At 42.5% G+C, this 22411-nt stretch overlaps 2 protein-coding genes across 4 annotated transcripts; both read right to left on the bottom strand.

Moving 5' to 3' along the window:
- Positions 1-634: 634 nt before the first annotated feature.
- Positions 635-17534, bottom strand: slc9a6b (solute carrier family 9 member 6b). Of its 3 annotated transcripts, none has more exons than XM_063203070.1 (16): positions 17129-17534; positions 16518-16717; positions 16156-16233; positions 15581-15657; positions 15370-15482; positions 13798-13903; positions 13380-13521; positions 12285-12390; positions 10158-10246; positions 9641-9754; positions 8360-8471; positions 7987-8140; positions 5106-5133; positions 4141-4223; positions 3330-3429; positions 635-1244 (listed from the first exon to the last, which is right to left on the bottom strand). In XM_063203070.1, exons 1-16 carry the CDS (start codon positions 17403-17405, stop codon positions 1110-1112), a joined length of 1914 nt encoding a protein of 637 aa, XP_063059140.1. In that variant the 5' UTR covers positions 17406-17534; the 3' UTR covers positions 635-1109. The 3 variants fall into 3 exon arrangements, with proteins under 3 accessions (XP_063059140.1, XP_063059139.1, XP_063059141.1); XM_063203069.1 differs by having other exon boundaries at positions 4141-4233; positions 5104-5133; XM_063203071.1 differs by having other exon boundaries at positions 4141-4233; positions 5104-5133; positions 16518-16739; positions 17129-17156.
- Positions 17535-17706: 172 nt separating this feature from the next.
- Positions 17707-21325, bottom strand: txndc15 (thioredoxin domain containing 15). The gene is made up of 5 exons (XM_063202414.1): positions 21132-21325; positions 20512-20957; positions 20071-20234; positions 18458-18588; positions 17707-18116 (listed from the first exon to the last, which is right to left on the bottom strand). Exons 1-5 carry the CDS (start codon positions 21211-21213, stop codon positions 17920-17922), a joined length of 1020 nt encoding a protein of 339 aa, XP_063058484.1. The 5' UTR covers positions 21214-21325; the 3' UTR covers positions 17707-17919.
- Between the last annotated feature and the right edge of the window lie 1086 nt (positions 21326-22411).

Below are 22411 nucleotides of genomic sequence, written 5' to 3' on the forward strand. Positions count from 1 at the left end.
AGACAGCGTAGATGGCTATTCGGTTTTTTTTTTTAAATATGGTCACAATCGCGTTATTACGCATCATATGCAATAGGCTATGCGTATTATTTCATGAAACCTCAATTCGGAAGCAATAGCCTGTACCCAGCACTTTCAACCCTTTCTCAGATTAATGGCAGCCTAATTGTCCCAAGCGATTTTGAAATCAAACTGAAGCCCATGCACGGAAGACTCGCATTGGATAGGGACTGGGTTTCAGCAAATGACACAGGTGCACAAATAACAACGTGGGACTTGATGCGTCCTTTTGAGATTAATTGTGGACATTGGGTGAACTATTTGGCTGTCAACTTTAGACATAGGCTACAGGGTTGGATTCCAGGACAAAAACAGCTGTGCTGCTGACGTAATATTAGTAATAGAATGCTTGATGAAACGCTCCATGCTGCGTCGAGATTTCAGAATGTTGAAGGGTCTAACATTCTGCACTTCCACGCGTTTCAAACAGGCGGCGTAGGGTGCATGTACACAATGATAAAAAATAATGGACATGAAAACAAGTGATCATTCAAAATTAACTCCACTAACCACAGTAAAGCAAAATATTAACAATGAAAGTTATTCTAAATAGCATAATAGGGCACCTTTAAATAAACACATTATTAATAGTGTCTATTAGATGAACTATGTAGATTAATTTTTACACACTTAAACTTTTACAAATAGCTTAAACACTTCTTAAAAGTTGACATTAGGATTACAAAACAAGAGGAAACAAATACTTAGGTAACAGGAAAACCACACCTGGGATTTTGTATTGCTTATTCTACTACATCCTTGTATCAAAATCTGGCCACAGGGGTTGTGCTATAAAAACTGAGGGGAAGGGTGTTGGTCAGTGGGTTGTCAATCGAAGTGAGAACACTGATCAAGGGTGTAAATTCCAAGAACTTGGCTCAGTAGTAAACTTAACTTAGAGTAAACCATCTACTAAAGGAGCCTGGAGTCCTCATTTACTTTCTTAACTAAATGACACCTCAGGGCAATTTATTAGCAGGTTTACCACCTCTTGTAGGTTAACTTCACTTAACTATCACTTAACCTTGTTCTTGGAAGTCCCCCTAGGCTTAGCCAGAAGGCACGGTGGGCCCGTATAGGTTGTTGTAGGAGCTGCTCTGTGATACGGTGCTGATGTCGGTGTACATCGCGCTGCTCGAACGCCTGCTCCTGATCAGCTCCGAGTCCTCATCATGGCCTTCAGTCTACACACACACACGCACACACACACACAAAAAGGATCACTGGCTGGCCCATAACAGTGGGATGTCTGGGTTCTATGTGTTATGAGTTATAAATGCATGAGCGGACAAGAACATCTGCGTGCAAAAACATCTCTTTGCTTTGAATATGGTGGTAGCCTTAAGTGTACCTTCATATCGACGGGGCTCGGATTCACATTATTACTATGTTCAACAGATGAAGAAAGAATATGGTGTGTGTTTGTGTGCGTGTGTTAATTCAAGCGTGAGCGTCTGCCAGGAATAAAACTATCACCAGCTAAATGCTGGTGGTATATGAAAGTGTCCAATTTGATTTCAGACACAAAAACAGTACATTATATTTAGCTGACACTCTGTAGCAATGCGAGGTCAGATTTGGCGAACACCAATTGGAATGTTCATAACTCAGAATGTCCCAGGCTGTCACGCCAGAGCCAGAGGGGGAATGGGGATCCTCCTTTAGGTAGACCTAAGGACTGATCTATTCATTGTAAGAGTATTATGACACATCCCTTTAGGCAGACCGGAACCTGGTCATGTTAGGTGCCCATAGCAACCTATTACATTGGCATATCTCTATATACTTAAAGAATCTCTGCCAGAGCCGTTATGTGATTAGCTAAATCAAACAAGTCAATGTCACGTCCAGAGCGAATACAGCAAATTCAAGGCGAAACTTCGGTAACACTTTCTATGAAGCCCATATCTATAGCGCATTATGAGCGCATTTATAACAAATTATAATGCACATTATAATTACTTACAATGCATCACGACTACACTCATGATGTTTCATGATGTTTTATGTTGAATCTAGATTATAATGCTTTATAAATCCAAGGGTGTTATGAGTGCTTGTGACTGGATATAAACTACAGACTGCCTGATGGGGCATACAGTACATTATGATGCATTATAGATGTGCATTATACAGTGCATTATAGATGCATCCATATGAACTTCACTTTAGTTAGAGCACACATTGACAACTTGTGATCCTCAGATGGAACATTATAGCATCTTATGAGCTCTTATGACAGTTTATTCATCCAGGTCTGTGCATAGAGGGGTATAGGTACTCATAATGTGCTATAAGCCCCATCAGGCAGCCTGTAGTATATATAAGGAAGAAAAATCCGCACTCAGTGAGTCCAGATTTTTCTTCCTTAAGTTGTTACATTTTATCGCGCACTCAAAGACTTTCGTTTTTTCCAAGAAGTTGAGCGCGTCCTTTGCCAAAACTTGACGCCTGTAGTTTATAGCCAGTCATGAGCACTCATGACACCCTTGGATTTATAAAGTAATATAAGCTAGATTCATGGTTATTCATAACTGTCAATATAAAGCATCATGACGCATTACGAGTGTAGTCATAATACCTTGTAAGTCATTATAATGTGCATTATATGTCTGTAGCGCATTATAAGCGCTTATAATGCACTACAGACATAGGCTTTAAGTAAAGTGTTACAGAAACTTCTTCTGCTACCTCCGCTACCAGGCAGCGTAGGTCGCTCTTGGTGTGGACAAGGCATAAGACTTGCCAATGGATGAGGATGCAAAAGCAATATGAAAATATGAAAAATGAAAATAAAGTCAGCACACCTAGCTTCCGTTTCTCTTATTTTACTTTACTTTTACTTTGTTTTCAATTTTCATGTGACTTTGCTGGTCCTGCACCCAAAACTTTTTTGAGACGGATGTGCATGTTTTTTCTTTGTTATACTGATGCAGAAAAGCAATACATTTTCACTCCTCCCATCTCCATTCTTCCCACTGATGTGGGGATACAGGACTGGGACCTTTTACTGATGCCAAGGTAAATGCCAAAGCCTGTAGAGGCCACAGTTGGCCTGGTAATAACAATAATTCACGGCTATGTCAAGGTCAGTGGCTGGTACTGGTTGCCATTTTGCATAGCTAATTCAAACCCCTGGTGTGTGTGGTAGGCCCCGGAGTGTGTGTGCGCGCGTGCGTGTGTGTGTGTGTGTGTGTGTGTCAACTCGTACGCCTGGGAGTACATGTGTGTCTGCATGTGTGTCTGCATTGGTCAGTTGGCAGCCTCACCTCGTAGGCCTGGGAGTTGGTGAGGCACTGTGTTAGGGAGGCACAGCAGGCGGGCATGGTGGGAGGGGTCCCGCTGTTGGTCAGGAATGGCTTCAGGTACCTGGAGAGCAGAGTTAAGGGGCTCCACCATACCAGCTCAACATCACACTGCTTGCTTAACCATTACGTCACAGTAGTTTGAACTCCTTTGTTGACCCCTATACGTGTCACAGATACAGTATAGCATTTCTACCCAATTATACACATATACTTTCATTATGCTATACTGCAGAGGTGTCGAACTCAGATTCACAACAGGCCAACATCAAAAGCTAGGATGAAGTTGAGTGCAGAATTCAATATTTAGTCAACAATGCACTGAAAGTGTCCATAAAGTAAACACGCTTCATACTTAGAGCTAGGGAAAATAGCGTATTTCCATCATAAATATCAATGCCATCATATAGTTTTGCAAGCTATTATGTGCTGTTACACTAACCTGGGCCAAGTCATAATTCTTGTGCCCTAAGTTTTGCCTCCAAGTCATATCTTCTACATATAAATGGTGTATGTGGGACAACTGTAACACACTTGAAATGATCTCACAGGCCAAATAAAATGGCTCCGCGGGCCAAATATGGCCCCCGGGCCTGAGTTTGACATCCCTGCTATACTACATACAAAAAGGTACACCATTGCTGACCCAAATATAGAGGTACACTGTATGATTCCTTCATTATATTGTATAAAGAAAAATAATTTAAATTTAATACTTTAACAAATAAAAGTAGACTATGACGAATGAATGTTTAATGATGCGTGATGAGGATACTGGTGATCAAAGGAGTGCCACATCCTGAATGGCCACGCCCCCTCATGTCTGACGCCCCTCCTCTCGCCGCCTGGACTGCTGGCCTGCAAGGACACATGCGCGCACACACACACATATTCGAATGAAATAAGCATCCGCTACTAAAGTGTGTTACCTTGTTTGCACACCAGAAACTAGCAAAGCTGTAAAACGGGCTGAAGAAATTATATAATATATAATTTTAAATGGAAACGAAAGCCCACCTGGGAAAGTTAACCCCCATTGCAATTGTGACACAGCATACAGTGCTCACTCCACACAACCAAATTGCATTCATGCCTCACTCGTTCAAGGGGGCAGAGGCAAACGGTGCCCCAAGGGAGGCCCCAAGTGCATGCTCAGGGTACCTTAGTCATAGAGGAGGATGGGGGAGAGCACTGGTTAATTACTCCTCCCACCAACCTGGCCAGTCAACAATCGAACCGCCAACCTTTGGGCTACAAACCTGACACTTACACGGTACCCATGACCGCAATGAGCAACTGGACTAAAACCGTTGAATGACATGCAAATGAGTTGACACTTTTTAAGTCAGCATGCATACAAAATGTTGAGTTTTAGACATATAATTAAACACCATTTTGAATTTTCAGAAAGGCATTTTTAGTCAAGTCATTTTATTTTTATAGCGCATTTCATACATAAGAAATGCAATGTGCTTCACACCACAGCACCAAATAAAACAGCAATTCATAACTGCACAACTTACTATAATTTGGTCATACTAGAAAATATTAGTTAATTTAGTGAATATTCATGAAAAGATTGAATTTGGCAATAGGCAGCAGCACAGTTTCAATGAGCAGCATAGTTGCAATACCTACTCTGGGAACCATCCTACACAGTGCACCTTTAATATTGCTATAACTGATATTGTCTTTGGTAACAACTAATAACTTACTCAAATGGAAAACTAAACAACTTACTTGATCTTGATCGGCGTCCACTCCAACACTGTTTAAGAGAAAAAAGAAGAGATAATTCATTACTTCTCAGTTAGGATGTCTGCCTTGATAATCCACCAGAACACATTTTTGTTCAACATTAAGCTCTGTTCCAAGTAATGATTCAAGATTCTATAGACCCCTTTAGAGTTTGTAAACAGGTATGACGTAATTTGGCTGCGTGCGCATGCTCCGTTCACTTGTACAGAGACTTGACAGGTGTTTTCTCCGAAATAAGATAACGGATGCTCGCGCTAACCTCAGATATGCAGTGGGCTAGCCTAGAAATCTAGACGCCCCTAGCGACCGCAAATTGAATTTGCTCCCGGGGGCTGTCTAGCGGACCCCGGTCGTTTAGCGAGGCTGAAAGTTATCCGATGACAGGGCCAATCAAATCACGAGGGGGCCGGGCTACCTAGTAAACAGGAAACTTTCTAAGAAGAAACATGGCGGCTTCCGTGCTACGTACAGCACGAAAGTGTTTAATTAATTTAAAAAGTCTGGATGATAATACCTTTCGTGGCTGACATGGATTGATGTAATAAAACACCATGAACTTATCGGACACAAATAGATCACAACACATTACCATTTGGTCATTCGATGTTTTAAACTAGCTCGGTAAGCTAATTTGAGCATTTTACAGAACCAGATAGTCACACGCTATTATCAGACCACTACTGTAGGTGTAGAATGAAATTGCTGCCCCAATTTCTAATAAGACACATGCCATTAAAAACGAGACATTTGGGAGCTTTGAAAGTCTTTGAGTAGCTTACTAAATAGATGGGAATGACACCTAGTCTACCAAGCTAGTGGCTAGCTAACCTGTCGTCAGTAACACAGAGCTAGGTATCCAGCCTTGTATTATATGCCTGCCCCAAATTCTAATAAGATCCATGTCATTAAAAACGAGACATTTGGGAGCTTTGAAAGTCTTTGAGTAGCTTACTAAATAGATGGGAATGACACCTAGTCTACCGAGCTAGCGGCCAGCCAACCTGTCGTCAATTACACAGAGCTAGGTATCCAGCCGTGTATTAGTTATGGGTATACAGCTAGCTAGCTAACACCGAACATGCCATGTTGACAACAATAATAAATATAACCATTTAACAAGCCCCAAATTGCTCAACATTTCGCTGGTTGATCAAGGAGGGCCGTGTGGTTGAAAACGAGGCATTTTTGAACTGTGTAAGTGAAAACACGATTTATTAGGAAACTTGTGTGTGGCTGTGGTGATCACACGTATTCACTGCTACGACGGCTCGGAGTTGCCGCGCGGCTTCACCTACAAAGGGGCGTGTCGCGTGTACGTTTTGAAAGACAGCTGTCACGTTACACAGAAGTGTGTGGGGATTGATTGTTCCACCATCCTATAGAGTTCTTCAGTAACGCGGAAGCATGTTGTAGATTGTAGTCTTTCATGTTAGCATTTAAGGACTTCCTGGTTCGTATCGGCTTCCGGCCTCCATTGGGAATGAATAGGGGCCAGTTTCAAATAAGCTCCGAGTGCAAGCGCGCGCTTAGCGAACCCCCGCAAACTGTCGAGGGTGTTAAAAATAGGCTGTAGGTATGACATGGTTGATCATTTTGTGTCAAACTTCGACATAAATACGATGTTGCGTCCATATGCTAAACCCGGAAGCTTTTGGCGACTACAGAAGCGGCGCCTGTATCTAACGTCATGTACGTGCGGAGGGTTGTACCCATGGCAACCAAAGGAAAGCATGTAGTTCGGAAGTTTTAATGATCAGAAAGGGGTTAGCAATATTGAATTATAATCGTCATGATTTAACATGTGAATACACCAACGTGATGATACGATCCGTTCCACTAATGAGAAAGGGATGCGGGGACACGCTAATGTTCGTTGTTGCCGTGCAACTTATATTTTTGCCAAACCTGAATCTCTATGGCGTTTTGCAATGTAAAAAATCGCCATGGAACCGGAAGTCCAAACGCCGCATACAAGTTGACGTCAACGCTGAAGAGCTCTATTGCGTGACGTTGAGTGCCAAGACAACCGTTTATCCCGCCCACACTCTCTCCCAGCTCTCCTAGACCCCTGTACAGCTTTTTGCTGTACGGGTCTGGCTCGCTAGGCTAGCAGTGGGCACCACGGACACGGGAATTCCTGGCGATGTCATCAGTCCAGCCAGTAGTTTAATGACTTGTAACAACAAACATCTCCTACAGCCTCTTCCCTCTCAAAATAGCATAACAAGTGTAATTTTCGGAATCTCTATTTTTTTTTATCAACGTACACGCTTCAAAACGGTTTTTATCTCTTTAGTGTCTGCACTGTCACCCAGTATTACACACAGAATCACCACTCCCGATTTCACCCATGCGCGCAGTTCTCCTAGTGGCCGCTGTCGAGATACGGCTCTGAGCGCAGCAGCCCGTTCTTTCTGAATGGAGTCTGCACTCCCCTTAGAGTGCAGTACTACCCAGAAAAGTGGAGTCTCTCGTAATATCCTTACAATATTTCTGGTGTGTTTGAGTCAACGATGCGCACGCATTCATGAGGACATCGACTCTGAACGGGTCTATAAATGTATTGCCACGTCAATAAAAGTTGATACGAATTTGACTTGCCAAATTCCAAACATCAACAGTGGAAGAGAACACTGCCATCCCATGCCCAGGGCTCTGCTCCAACTCAATCCCACCCAATCCCAAACCCACTGCTGCTGAAGAGAACATGCGGCAGCAGAGAAGAACACGGCCACCCCACAGTCCCCCACCCAGGAGCCTCTTCGCCAGTTCCCAACTCAACTCAACCCAGCCAAACCCAACCCAACCCAACCCAACCCAACCCAACCCAACCCAACCCAACTCAGCGCCCTCCCCAACCCACCGTATGTTCATGAAGGAGAGCATCTGTGTGGTGCCTCCGCCGCAGATCCAGACGGTGAAGAAGACGATGAGTAGGGTGCTGGAGAACATCATGCGGCGCGCGTATGTCGCCGTGTCACGGATGGACAACGCAAACGCCATGGCCCCCCGCAGGCCTGACTCATGGAGAGGCGAAAGGGGGTGGGGGGGTCACAGGAGGAGGGAGAGAGGGGGAAGAAAGTGGTGGTGGTGAGGGGCATTGATGGAGAGACAGTGAGGATGACAGAGAAAAGAGAGGAAAGAGAGAAACAAGATATGGCAACACTGTGTCTTAACAACCGTAGATATAGAACACAGGATGTCAAGTTGACTACCCCTGTCTAAGTGAATTTTACCTGAGAACATCATGAAATGCTGGAACTTGGGGCTGATCTTGTTTTTGCGGCCAAGGTTGAGGAGGAAGGAGAGGGGGTAGATATTAGCTGCCCGACCGATAAACACAGCGATCTGAGGTGATAATCAAGGCCAGTCATTAAATATATTCTGTGAGCACTGCAGCCCTTGCCTTCCTGGCCAATACAGCCACAGGGTCAAACCTTCAACCTCATATTAACTCCAAATTGGCAGAGTTAATATAAACAATTAAAAGACTTACTAAGAACTTCAAATGATTGACAATACCCTGCCCGAAAAAATAAAAAATGATGCCATATTTTCTTCCTAATACATGCAACATCAACGGCTACCTGATCAACCAGTCTAGGGTAGTCATTATGATCAGCTTGGTGGACCAATATTAAAGTGAGGACTGTCTGAAATCAGGACTGACACCTCTCGTAAAACGAAGAGTGATAATTTGAGTGGTCTGGTCTCTACTCAACAGAAGAGTTAGACAGGCCGCGCCCTCCTAGTGACTCAATACCTTTAGCATTGCTTCGAGTCAGGCCAGGAGCAATACAAATATCGTTTCTGAGCTCCAGAGAAACAAGGAACTCTTTGTCAGGAAGCAAACAACCAGTTGCAAACCAAGGGAGGCGGTCAACCATCGTTTGGGAAATGTTAACTGTTATGCTCTTGGTCAGAGATTTCAAACTCAATGATAATCAGGCTACCACAGAATGGTCTATGTGTGGGATAACATGACCTGGATGGATGACATTCTTCACAGACCTGGTGTATTACAACAGCAGTGATGAGCAAAATGGATTCATTAGTGCCACAAATTCCAAATGACTTGGGTTTTAATTCCAGTTCAGCCAGGTGATTGGCTTGTTGAATGATCACCTGGTTGATTAGACAGGTAAAAAGAGGTCATGTGGAATATGTGGAGGTGGATTGTAACTAATTAACCCATTTTGCCCATCACTGTACAACAGCAGGTTACAAACACTCCCAAGATCAAGAGCGGGTTGAAAATATGGTACTGCGCTGTTCAACCGGTTTAGGGCACACATTGTGATCAGATCTTGTTGGAGCAAAAATGAATGTGAGGCCTTTCCACTGTCAGCAATCATAACCGACATCGCTGCTGAATCCAAAAGTTACAGTATATTTTGTGTATGTTTTATGATCAGCTTGAATGAATGTGAGGCCTTTCCACTGTTTGCAATAATGAGTGACATGCCCTGCTAAAACCAAAAGTCACAGTATATTTTGTGTTAATTGGCGTAGGATACGAATGCTCCAAGGATGAAGAGTGGGTTGAAGACATGGTACTGGAAGGAGAAGAGAGTCAGGCCCATGTAGGAGAAGATGAAGTTCTCAGCCAGGAAATTCAGCAACTCAAAGAGCTGGGAAAACAAAGAGCAGGGGAAAGCTACAAACGGTTGTCAAGTATGGTGTGCCCTGATGTCAAGTGATGACTTCCGTTTCACATTTTGGACAAAGTCTTTAATGTTTCAGTTGTTCAGCTGTGAAGTACATTGGCCGATGCTGCTAAATTGTTTCTGAAGGGAATTTAATTGTATTTTTTATGAACTGTATGAACAATTACTATTGTGTCTACTGATCACTTTGCAATATCTAATGAATCAGAGTCTATGTACACACATATTATGACAGCACTGTACAACAAGTGTGTGAAAAAAATGTTATCTTTATGAGACTGTAAAAAGTTATCTTTTCCTGATCGTTAAGTGACATCAGGTAGTAAAGCATGTACGTTCAAGCACAGCATGCTGGGATCTGGCTCACCTGTTTGGTCCTATCCTTGGACTCGTCTGAGAGATTGTTGAAGGTGTAGTGGGCTTGAGTCATTCCACAGAAGAGCACAGCCACAACACCTGTGGAGGGGGCAGACCAGGAATGCAACATGCTAACAGAGTTTAGTATGTTTGAGGTATGTGGATATAAGCACAGGTGCAGGGTGCAACAAGTGAGGAAAGACATGGACTCCTGCGAATTCGCAAACTAATAACATTTCAGTAGTAAGATCATGGGAAATGCAGATGAAATGTGTGTCTTCAACCCGTTAAAACCAGGGCTTTGAACCGTTATTTTTTTCCAAACGTTCCGTTCCGAACAGAAACGGAATAATAACGTTTCTGGTTCTGAGTTCCACCAATAAATTGACGTTCCCGAACCGGTTAGAACCAAAAAATATTGTTCCCGGAACGGTTAATTTCGTTCCTGTCAGCTGATTACTCCCCATAGGCCTAACTGACATTAACCAAGAAAGACGGAAGTGCAAATGAGTCAGCATTCAAAACTGTTTATTCAAGCGGATGAAAAGAATATCCTCCAGAATTTTGTCATTCAGGGACGACCTAAGCGGAGAAGCAGAGAATAAACCTCAATGATGAAAATGTGCGCTCCACGCTGACTTGGGTCACGGGGAGCACTATGATGGACATTGTGAGTTTGTGCATATTTGAAGCGGTCATGGATGCCCAATAACGCCGAACATTGTCGGTGCGCTTTACACGCGCTTCCCTGCAATGTCTTACAATAATGCAATGCAAACTCTGTCCTTTTGTATGACAGTGGTTTCTCTTATTTAAGATGTGGAGTGAAGACTTTGTAATCTACAGCTCTCTCTCCATTCAGTCAGAGAATGTCTGATGTCACATAGGACTTGAACCTCAGCCGTCATGGTAACATGCGCAGGAAAATAATGACTTTTTTTTTTTAGTTTGAGGAACGGTATTAACCGGTATTAACCGGTTACCATTATTTTTAAATAAGTGTTCCCGTTCCAGAACATAAAAAATAATGACGTTTCCGGTTTCGTTTATGTTCACTGTAAAATACAAAAAGTTCCTGGTTTTCGTTTTCGTTCCTTGAACCGGTTCGAAGCCCTGGTTAAAACACAACCCGTTCAACCCGTTAAAACACAACGTTATACATTTGTTGTTATCAGAATGGCAATGACAAAATCGCCCTGTTTCATGTCATAGTACAGTAGTACTAAGGTAATTAACCTTTCAGTGTGTATTACAGCGTGCCTCAGATGGTACGCATGCATTATGGGGCTAAAGGGTAGAAAATATGTGGCCGGACTTTGTTGTCCCTCCTGCCAGAATCAAAGTATCTTATCACTCCAAGAAATGGGCATCAGCAGAAGTCAACTCTGTACATTCAAAAGTTAAAAATAGCAATACATAGATTCTGTAAGGTAGAGACAATAAATAATAGGACTGATACAGCCCCAATATTGCTTCTTGATTTCTGAAGATGCGTCCCTTCCTAACACAAACAAAAAACACTTTCCCATGTCCTTTATCCTCCACTACCCTTGCTATGTCTTCCGGTTTAGCCCAAGTTCATTTACATGCCTGTAAGTTGTTGACAGTACAGTATGGCTTGTTGTAAATTGCAATGGAAATCCCATGAGAATGTGGGTGGGTCAGTAAACATCTATTGCCCTCACAGCAGTCTCAACCGTGACTAATGTGTCCTTGAGGAGGGAGTCTAACCCCAGCCCACCACATCAAAGCACCACAGCGACTGTACCCTGTACCAAAGTAACAACAAGTTTGATAACACATTGTAATGATGTCTGCTTATAAAGCATTAATAACACTTAGTAAATAATGAACAAATGATGAACAAAACATTAACAAATGTTATGTTAATATTTTATATTTATCAAACATTTACAAATTGTTTGTAAATGAATAAAAATATTCTTTTAAAAGGTTTGTAAAACCTTGAACATAATATTTGTAGATATTTCATAAAGCATGACTAAAATGTAGTTAAAAATAAAAACTGAAATTTGGAAATGTTTTTGTTCATCATTAGTTGATTATTTACGAAGTCTTTATACAGTAAGTAGGCATTATAAAGTGTTACTACAATATAATATCATAAGACTGGTACCAGTAAAGCCACAGGCCTCAGCCAGCAGGAAGGTACTCCAGGACATTAGGAAGAAGAGGCCGGTCTCCAGCAGGGGAAACTCCCGCAGCTTGGTGTACTTAGTCACGTACAGGGACACAGTCAAGGACCACCACATCACAACATCAATGCGTAACGACTAAGATATCATAACATTTACCATGCATAACAATCAAGATATCATAACATTTACTGGCGACCAAGATGGCATAAATTACCATGCGTAACGACCAAGCTATCATAACAGTTACCATGCATAATGACCAGGACATCATACTGTTTACCACGCATAACAACCAAGATATCATAACATTTACCATCCATGCATAATGACCAGGCCATCATAACATTTACTATGCATAAGGACCAGTTGATCATAATGGTTACGTACATCAGCTGATTTCAATTATGCAGCTTGTGTACTTAAGTCATGTACAGAGAACAATTAAGGACCTCAACATCATAGCATCATAACATCTACTGTGAATAAGGACCACACCATAATAACATTCACTAGTATGCATATCAGCTGATTTTAATTACGGCACTTGGTGTACTTAGTCATGTGCAGGGGAACAGTCAAGGACCATGACATCCCAACATGGATCTGCTTCATAAAAAACTCATTCATTCAACCTGGCAGCAGAAGCTTCATTGCAATAGCTTCATTGTAATAGCATATACAGTACATGTTGGGCCATTTAGCATATAAATCTTGGACCAATAGCACATAAATCTTGGGCCATTTGTATTTGTACTGTGCATCAGCTGGTTTTAGCCATCGTAACTCCTCAGCCTTTGCCAGGCTTGCACCACCTAGTGCCTCTACGATAGCTAAAACAGAGGGTCAAGACAAGCCATGTCCTAAATGATTGGATTGAACTCACACGCAAGCACAAGCACACACATGCACACCTTTCTTCAGAACACTTTTTTGCACAGACCACTCCTTTTATAATTATATGTGACATGAAAGTATCTCTATGTACCGCATATGACAAATAAACATCCTTGTATCCTTGTATCCTTGTATACTTCTATGTCCAAAACACTTGGTGATCGCTTCATGAAGGATATGAGTGATGTCATGACACCGGTGACCACTCCCAGGCCAAAGGAGCCACTGAAGACCCCCAGGAAGAGGCCAATAGACTTGAGCATGGCACTGCCGTCAAACGTGTGGCTGTTGTCCCCTGTCGGCTGGTAGGCCATGATGGATCTGAGCAGCAAATGGAAAAAAGAGTGCAGAGAGAAGGGAGAGAGAGGATAGAAAAGAGTAGAGTATTAGTGAAACCTAAGTGTTCCCTTAGGATTTGTTTTCTCAGAATTGAGGCATGAATGATGGAAAGCATATGGGTTGTAGCATAGTTCACTTTGACCGAACTGACCGACACTGAAACACAACACTCACAGAATTTTTAACATGCTTATTGTTGCCAATAGGCAATGGCACAGCACGGGAGGGAGGCAAAAGACAAAAGAGTGGTTAACTTACGAGGACAGGACAATGGCTACGGCATCATTGAGGACACTCTCTCCAAACAGCAGCGCATAGAGGTCCACATCCACTTTCAACTCATTAAATATGGCCAGAACTGTCACTACAGAGAGCGAAAAAAAACACCATTAGTGTTTCAGTCACTGGAATGGTGAATCTGAGGATATGAAATGACAGCTTACTGAGTGGTGTGTGTAACACACTTTATGCACAAATTCTGCTGTGTAACAGTGATGGTGAAATTTGTGATGGGGAAGTAACAAGTATAAGTGAGTATTTCTGATGCGATCATGCTTTTATGGCAACTGCTGACATCCTTGATGTCCCAACTCATGGGAAGTGGGTACGTGCATTCATGGTTATACCATGGTTACCCAGAAACATATATTTTTAACAATAACTGGGTGATTCTGAACTTGGATTATTTTTGCAGTCTGTGGAGTGTTTGATGGTTGATTTCATAATGGTGTGGACAAGGGAGCCCCCTAGTGAATTTAAACTGCCATGTCATGTTTGTGCAGATCAATGTTGTGAAGCCATGCAATCACAGAAGCTTGTTATAGTCAATTTGTTGTGCAAAATGATCATAATCATTATGGCATAAAATATTTACTTTACAGTTTCATTATACCATGAACATGTTTTGTCTTCAACATGTCATTACACATAATTCAAGAATGGCTTTTATTGCAGTAACTAGGAGGTTCAAGTCCTCCATTAATTCGCCATAAAAAAAGCTGCTTAACTTTGTTTTCAAACTCTTGTTGTAATGAGGTGGCATAAATAGTTGGAATACTGTTTAGGAAACGTTTGGGAAAACTTAGTTATAACAACGTTGAAAGGTTGTTTGTATACAAGGCGTCTGCTGAGAGCGATAAATCATAACCTGTATAGACCCAGATTAAAGGGGCTCCAGGTAGGATTAAGAGTTTAATTAATCACGGTCCCGAGTCAGACGATGCTTATGCGAGTCATTATTAGTAAGTGAACGATGGCCCTCGCGACCACTTCCATGGTCCGCTGTCAGAAAACCCTACATGCAACTTTTGACAGCGCGGTCCGAACGAGTGTCGTGGGAAATACTTTTCATTTGAAGCATAGCTTTACATACCGATACAGATTTGTATCAACTGCTGGCATTCCGTGATGAAAAACAGTCTAACAGCGAGTTTATTTGAACAGCATTGTTTCATTACTGAGTAGATTTTGAGACAGGCATGCCATGAGCACCGCGCAAACTACGTCATCCTACATTGTGCCCCTTTAAAATGTTCATAACAACAGCTAGTAGGCTACTCTTCTCCTTTCGTAGGATGAGGATATAATTTATAATCCTTATAATGTGTCATTTCAGGATTGCCATATGCTGAATTGTACATGCAAATTCGCAAAACAAAGTGTAAATACCCGGAAGCACTCTAAATATCTTTCCTGCCTTGCATAAGCCATTTGAGTATTAACCATACTACTTAATAATAAATAAAAAAACAAATAATAATAATACATGCACTATTCTATCAAATAATATGTGTATTGATTAATGGCAGTTTGGTAGGAGACCAGGCATACCTGGGTCTGTGGCAGAGATGACGGCACCAAAGAAAAGGCAGTCGGTGAAGAAAAAGTCTCCTTGGATTTGGCCCACTGCTTTCATGAAAGCAACACAGCCATACAGTACAGACCTGCAATAAGGGAGGAGCAGTTACAGTAAGTCACAGCTCCCCACTTTGGTTAATGAAGCACATTCTCTCGCTCGCTTGCTCACACACACTTTCCTTACCCAATCACTATGCACGAAATGGCTGTGCCCAAAAAGGCATATGACAGAATCGAACCCAGGTTTCTGAAGAAATGTCTCTAAAAACAAAACATGAAGTCACACATTATTAGACTGCAGTCTCTGCAGTTGTAGGGGTAAATAGGAATGAATGTCAGTTCTTGAATGAATGAATGAATGAATGAATGAATGAATGAATGAATGAATGAATGAATGAATGAATGAATGAATGAATGCAAAACCGGTTTTACCAATAAGCGGACAAGACAGTTGCCTTGTGCCTCACCAAATTTGACCATTGCCTTGGGTCAGCAAATGGGTAGAATCAATGAATGAATGCTTTGCAACCCATTTCTCTACTTCCCCTTTGGTATAGTTGTGTATCTAATGGAGGTGGTCCCTCCTCTCCTGTGTGCTCTGCAGCAGGAGGTTTACTAATGTTCCTTTCCGAGCTCTGCTACTGTAGCCAGCATTGGGTAATGCATTGGGTAAGACATTGAGTTGTGTTCAAAGCCAAAGGATCAATGATGTCAGGCACGTGAGTGGGCATGCGTTTTGGGATTTTCCCCGAGTCTTACCCGTTTTAGGCTGTAGCCGGCGTGGAAGATTATTGGAGGCAGCAGGATATTGAAGAAAATCTCCGGGTCAAAGGTGACCTGTTGGGATGAGGGGTGACGGAGAGGGGGAGGGGTGAATTAAGCAGCACATTATATCGCCAGTTAAGGTCATGATGTTAAGTCAATGTTCTCTGAATTGCTCTCCTTATTCAAAACATCGCTGTGTCTGGAGAGAAGAGAAACAGCCATTTAAAGGAAATCTATTTAAGGTCCAATGTTGTAACCGGTTTCATATTACAAGGTAGTCTTAAGTAGAAGAACCGTATAAGTGAAAGCATGTGACTTGACTTCAGATAGTTGTGAATGACTTATAGGTAGCCTACCTTTTTGAGCATTTCAGCATCTGGGACATTCTCGCCTTCACTGTCTTTTACCTCTCCCTTCAGTGTGTACTCATAGAAGTGTCCACTGACATTGACCAGGATGGTGGCTGGACTTGAGTTCATGGCACAACTCAGAGTGACATTGTTTAGGTCCGGTTGCACATGGACCCCAAATCGAAGAATCACACCAACCAGAAGGCCTGTGTAGGAGACCAGCACACCCTCATTATGCAAGGGGAGAGAGAGTCATTATATTCCAGACAAGCGAAAGCAGCTTGCACTGAAGCAGGGTATTTAACCTACATTTGTGATAATACGCATTTAGGCTCCAGCATATTATGGAACTGTGTCAAAACGGCCCCTGTGCCCAAGGGGGCACTGATGAATAGAGCCCCCTCTGTGAAACTATCAAACATTCTAAACACGAGTTTCTCATCTGTGCACGTCTCGGCAGCAACAGAAGTTAACACAGTGACCGACGGTTGACATTATGCTGAAATAATGACTGTCAGCCTAATGACATTAACATTTCTTTCCCAAAATACACGTAGAACTAGTAATCATGGCACTGGTAAGCAAGATGAAGGCTACAGTCAAGAACTAGCTCTTACCATAAATCATGGCCAGTCCCGTTTCATGTAAAAACCTGAAACGACGATGCTTGAACAGCCATATTGTTAGAATGGTTAACGTCAGAAGCATAATAAAAATAAGAAGGTCGGCACTGTCCTGTCTGTGGTCTTCTTCTGCTTTTCTTTCTGAAATTGCGTTTGACATAGCGGTATCGTCCGTTTGACAACTTACGTTGACAAACAAACATGCCATGCAAAGTAAACCGAAAAAATCGGCACTTGCTAAAAACACGTAACTTCTGATTTTAGATCCCATTGTGCAAACGCGTCACGAAACACTTCCACAGTAGCAATTAACTATTCAGGAGTTGTCATCGTTGTACAATATAAACTTGGACAGACTGTTCAACAGTCTATTACGCCGCCTGACAGTTTGCAAGTGCAAATCACTGCTCTGCTCTGACTCCTGATGGCGGAAGTAATGTCCTGCAACCTGAAAAATGAAATCTGTCAAAATAAAAGTGCAAACTGGACAGAAAAGTCACATAGACCTCACAATTATAAAATAATAATACAAAATAGATGTTTAAACAAGACACAACAATCAATTTCTTTAAGTTTCTTTTTTTATTAATTTAAAGGAAATACTTTGCAAAATATTAAAACCGTGAGAAATGGGAAGAAATGAAGGGAAAAAACTATTGACCAAAATGTGAGTCAGCACAGCTGTAAATGTCCAAAAAATAAATAAATCCATCCCAAAGAAATCGATCACGATGAGAAATAAAATTAAAACAGCATGAAAAACATTTGCAAAACAGCCGCAGTTGTCAGTCCTGATGGTCATGGTCTTGGCCTGGGATGAGCCATCGGACACTGTCTGTACGCAAGACAGCGTACACCGTGAAGCCCATTATGAACAGCACTGAAAACACAAGCAGCCAGTCTATACTCTTCACAGGCACACTTTGAAGGGGGCCGACATTATCTTCCTCCGTCACTGTCTGCTCCGGTTCTGCCTCAATTCCTAGAAGAAGGGAGAAAAAAATCCCATGATAGGTTAGTGAGGCACTCATATCATTTAGTTAGCAACATACAATTTAGTCAAAATCATAAATATAGTTAAATTTGGGATGTGTTCATGTGAAGGGACTGTATGGTCAAAAGGCGAAAAGATATGTGATGGAATGGTGGCCTTGTACTGTATATAAGGATGCTCATGAGATAGTGTTAAAATAAGGTGAACTGTGAATCGTATTACTCCGTGCAGTGTATTATTACCCACTACCCAAGGAGGACTAAGCTGAAGTAACTTAATAAGTGTTACATTATGTTGAGCTGAAAACACATGTTCTCCAAAAGCTGTACCTGTTTGGTTGACTAGGAAGGAGGTCAGTGTTTCTAGGGTTCGGTCTGTGTGGTTAAACCTGGCCATTGGCTTCACTCCTTGGAACAGTAGTATGTTAGGGACTGCTACGGTCCCAAATCTGGTGGAAAGACTGCAAAAAGGCAGAGTAAAATACAAAAGTAAATGTTAAGGTTCACGATATAGACAAGCCAGATCTCCCAGGGACGCATTTCACCTTATCAATCATTAAATCACGTGTTTGGAAGACACCACACAAATCTATCAATCTACTCTAGTTGTGTTTTTTAGTTTTGACATTGTGATAACAGATACACTACACCAGCACACAACAAAATATCAACTCTGTTTAACACATCAAATATGTCGTGGGGGCACCCCAAAGGAGCAGGGCAACATGATCAGAGTGCCTCAAGTCACAGAGGAGAATGGAGGAGAGGAGAGCGCTGGCTATTCCCTTCCACCTACTCACCTGGCAGCATCCGGAATCAGCCATTAACTTTAGTGTAGTACAGTTTGAGTACATAATATTGATAAGCTCCTTCATCTAGACAAAACAAATACAAATCAGGGACCCAGAAATCAGCCCACGAGGGACCCAGATGGGAGTATCTATGGCTTCCTAGTGTAACAGAGGCTAACAGGCCAGAGTTAGCGTGGAAAGTTAGTAAACCTCCCTCCCTGAGCCTCATACAGTATCGGTAGCGCTGGGCTGGGGGACTGGTCCTTTAGTCCAGCGGTATCGTACAGTGACTCCCATTTCAATATCACGCCACCCTTGACTTTTCAGTACCTAATGATACTGCATTTTTTTTTGGCTCAGCCCTTTCCGAGATATGAGCTATTCTAATGGGGGCAGCTTTTGCTTACATTTATCAAAAATCTTAACATAGGCCTACTCCAAATATATTCCCAAAAGGTATCGCTGTTTGCTAGTTGTCTGTTGATGTTGCATAACCTTTTGGATGTTTTTGGGAATAAATCAAGATGTTTTTTTGAAATGTAAACAAACACTGGCCCCATTACAATGACCAGGATCTCGGAAAAGGCTGAAAAAAAAAATCTCAGGTACTGACAAGTCCATGGTAGTGTGAGCATTACAACTGCATGTTGAAATTGACTGAAGCTACCCTTCAACTATAGGGTCCACCTTCAGCCCATTGAGGCTTGCCCACAAGGAGCAAACATGGAACCCCTGGACAAAATTCACTGGCACCCAGCTGGGACCCCATCACTAGCCCATGTTCAGTCCAAATGGATCCCACATGAAGTGGTGCTGCTACACTAACTATATTTTAGTGATTCAACCTTCTCAGTCTCAACCGTGAGCCGTCACATCATGATCTTTCTTGAAAATTGCCAAAAGAAAAGCACATTACAGCCCTGCCCTGGCTCTAACGGTAGGGCATTAGGCCGCTATGCCGGCGACCCGGGTTCGATTCTGGCCCAGGTCATTTGACAACCCCTCCCCATCTCTCTCTCCCCATTTACTTCCTGACCAACTCTCCTACTGTCATATCATCAATAAAGTTGAAAAGACCAAAAGAAAGAAAAAAAAAGAAAGAAATGCATTTTCCATTAAGTTCCATAAGAACCTCAAGTTATGATAACCTACCTGCCATGCTGAGAGGCATCCAGGGCCAAGAAGTGCATCATGGGAAAGACACGGGGTAGGGCATTGAAGTGCGGCGCCAGGTTGGCAGAGAACTGACACCAGGTTGTGTAGAACAGCACCAGGGAGCACTCGGTGCCACTGACGTTGAGGTAATCCATCAGGTCCTATAGAAGGGTGCAAGTAAACAGTATGCACCTGATTACAGTAGGGTTATCATCTTTGTGACATCCCTCACTGATGAAATCACTACAGTGTGTGTTGTACAGTACTGCATTCTAGAAACTTCAAGGTTACTGCAACATTACTACATCTTAACAGTTGTAGACAGTGAATGCATTGATTTTGGACACAAAACCACAGCAGCAATCATGCAAAAAAAAAAAACACACACAGTAGGCTAGGCTACAACCGCACATTTCTTTCTGTCAAGGGCTCACGTACCTGAGACGCATTGAGGACATGCACAGTGTAATTAACCATACCAGTGATGTTCCTTTTATCACAGTTGACTTTGTATGTTTTGGCCGTTTCTGTAGAATTCTGGTCTTCAGTGACTGCACTGTCAGAGTGAATCATCTCTAAAGTCAGCGGCTCGTCACCCTCCTTGCTGTCGGAGGCGTCAGTACCCTCGGTGTTCTCACGCGCGCACGTCCCTTCATCACAAGGGACTGTGAAGCCCGACAAGGGATCAGCAGAGTGCGGGGTAAGCGCTTCGATGTCGGCTGGATTGGTATGTGGCTCGGTTCCCAGCACCGCGTCTGCTATTTCGGCAGTCTTGTACTGTTTCTGCGACAGAGCGAGTGGTTCTTCTGTCACATATTCGGGAATCGGCTGAGCATCCAAGTCAGCGTCATCTGTCAACTTAAACTCTGGAACGTCGTCTCCATCTAAGGAAGGGGTGTTAACAGGCAACATTTATCAACTTAAAAAGAGGCTGTCTGTAAAATACACGTAGTCTTCATGCATCTACCGCGACAACTGGTTAACACATATTGAGCTATGAACAGTATAATAGGCTATTTCAGCTGGCTAGCTGACTGTTGTGCTACACTGAGACTCACCTGTGCTCACTGAAATTGAAATAACAAAAAGAGAGAAAGATAAAACGCATAAAAATTCCACCGTCTTCAGTGCACATCCCATGGTCGAGTTATTTTAAAAGCTGACAAGATGGTAAAAACATTTTAGTAGTGTGTATTCATCAACGATGGGCTATCTAACTCGAAATGCATAAGCACCATCTGAAAGCACCGAACACAGACCTGTATTAACCTAGACTGGCAATGGGCGGTTCTAGCCAGTGGCAGCTTTTCGGATTGACTGGGCGCAGCCATCTTTGCCTTTTTCGCGCCCTGTGGGCTCCTCCCATAGACGTAGCCCCGCCTAGTGGAGAACATCGCAGCTGTGTGCCATAGGAATGCATACGATTTCAAACGGTGATTACAACGTTATCAAAGTGGGTTTCAATCATTTTTTGTAAGATTTTGACAAGTCGTAACGTCTAAATTCTCACTCCAATAATGAAATAACCCTCACTACCTCCAAACGTTTTATTAGAGAGCCTGAAGCTGAGCGGTCTTGCCAGATAGGGCGGTTTCCCGCCCAATCGGGGCCGTTGAGGAAGGCGGTCTGTGGGTAAAAATGGACGAAAATAATCAGTGTTATCTGGCAACCCCGAAGCCGACTGTTTTCGTTGCCGCTTATGCAGGTTTGTGGATATTTGTGACACTGAATCGGCCATGCTTACGTGTGTAAAGCTTATTTTATGTACTTAACTCAGATGTAATGACAATTGTGTATATTGGTATGTATATTTCTTAAATAAGCCGTACGTTTTCAGTGAAGCTACCGGTAACTGTGCTATTATTAATAACCCCCCCCCCAAGGACGCTGAAGGTAACCTAGCAACAACACGGCACAGCACATTGCAGCTGTGAAAATAACGAGCCACTTGAGAGCGAGACTTTTCTAGAACATTAATTTATACTAGAGCTATTGTTCTAAAGACGTTACACATGGCCTGGTCCAACTTAACTAGTGAACCAGTGTTGCAAAAAATATATATTTTTTAAAAACCCATCGGTGCATGACGTCATTACGTAATTACGGGAGTCTCCACTAAGATGGCGGACTACGATTCTGAGGCTCTGAGAAATCCGAACATTTCGAGGGGCATTGCCAGTCTAGGTTAATACAGGTCTGTGGCACCGAATGTCAGTGAAGAGTCTTCCGGTTCAGCCAGCATTCTTCTTCTGCAAATCGAAGGGTTAGCTCTAGTTCTACTTGATGTGCGTGTCGCCACCTCAGTCACAGACTCCGTGCTTTCACCTGCAGGACAGAC

The sequence above is a fragment of the Engraulis encrasicolus genome, chromosome 7 (assembly GCF_034702125.1).
Source record: "Engraulis encrasicolus isolate BLACKSEA-1 chromosome 7, IST_EnEncr_1.0, whole genome shotgun sequence".
NCBI lineage: Eukaryota > Metazoa > Chordata > Actinopteri > Clupeiformes > Engraulidae > Engraulis > Engraulis encrasicolus.

Coding starts and splice junctions, on each gene's coding strand:
- slc9a6b (XM_063203069.1), bottom strand. CDS start 17,405: ATGGGATCTAAAATCAGAAGTTACGTGTTTTTAGCAAGTGCCGATTTT. Junction 12,391..13,379: donor CCGGTGTCATGACATCACTC/ATATCCTTCATG, acceptor GTGTCCCTGTAC/GTGACTAAGTACACCAAGCT. Junction 10,247..12,284: donor TGAGGCCTGTGGCTTTACTG/GTACCAGTCTTA, acceptor CCCCCTCCACAG/GTGTTGTGGCTGTGCTCTTC.
- txndc15 (XM_063202414.1), bottom strand. CDS start 21,213: ATGGGATGTGCACTGAAGACGGTGGAATTTTTATGCGTTTTATCTTTC. Junction 18,589..20,070: donor GATGCCTCTCAGCATGGCAG/GTAGGTTATCAT, acceptor GCCTTTTTGCAG/TCTTTCCACCAGATTTGGGA. Junction 18,117..18,457: donor CTTCCTAGTCAACCAAACAG/GTACAGCTTTTG, acceptor CCCTTCTTCTAG/GAATTGAGGCAGAACCGGAG.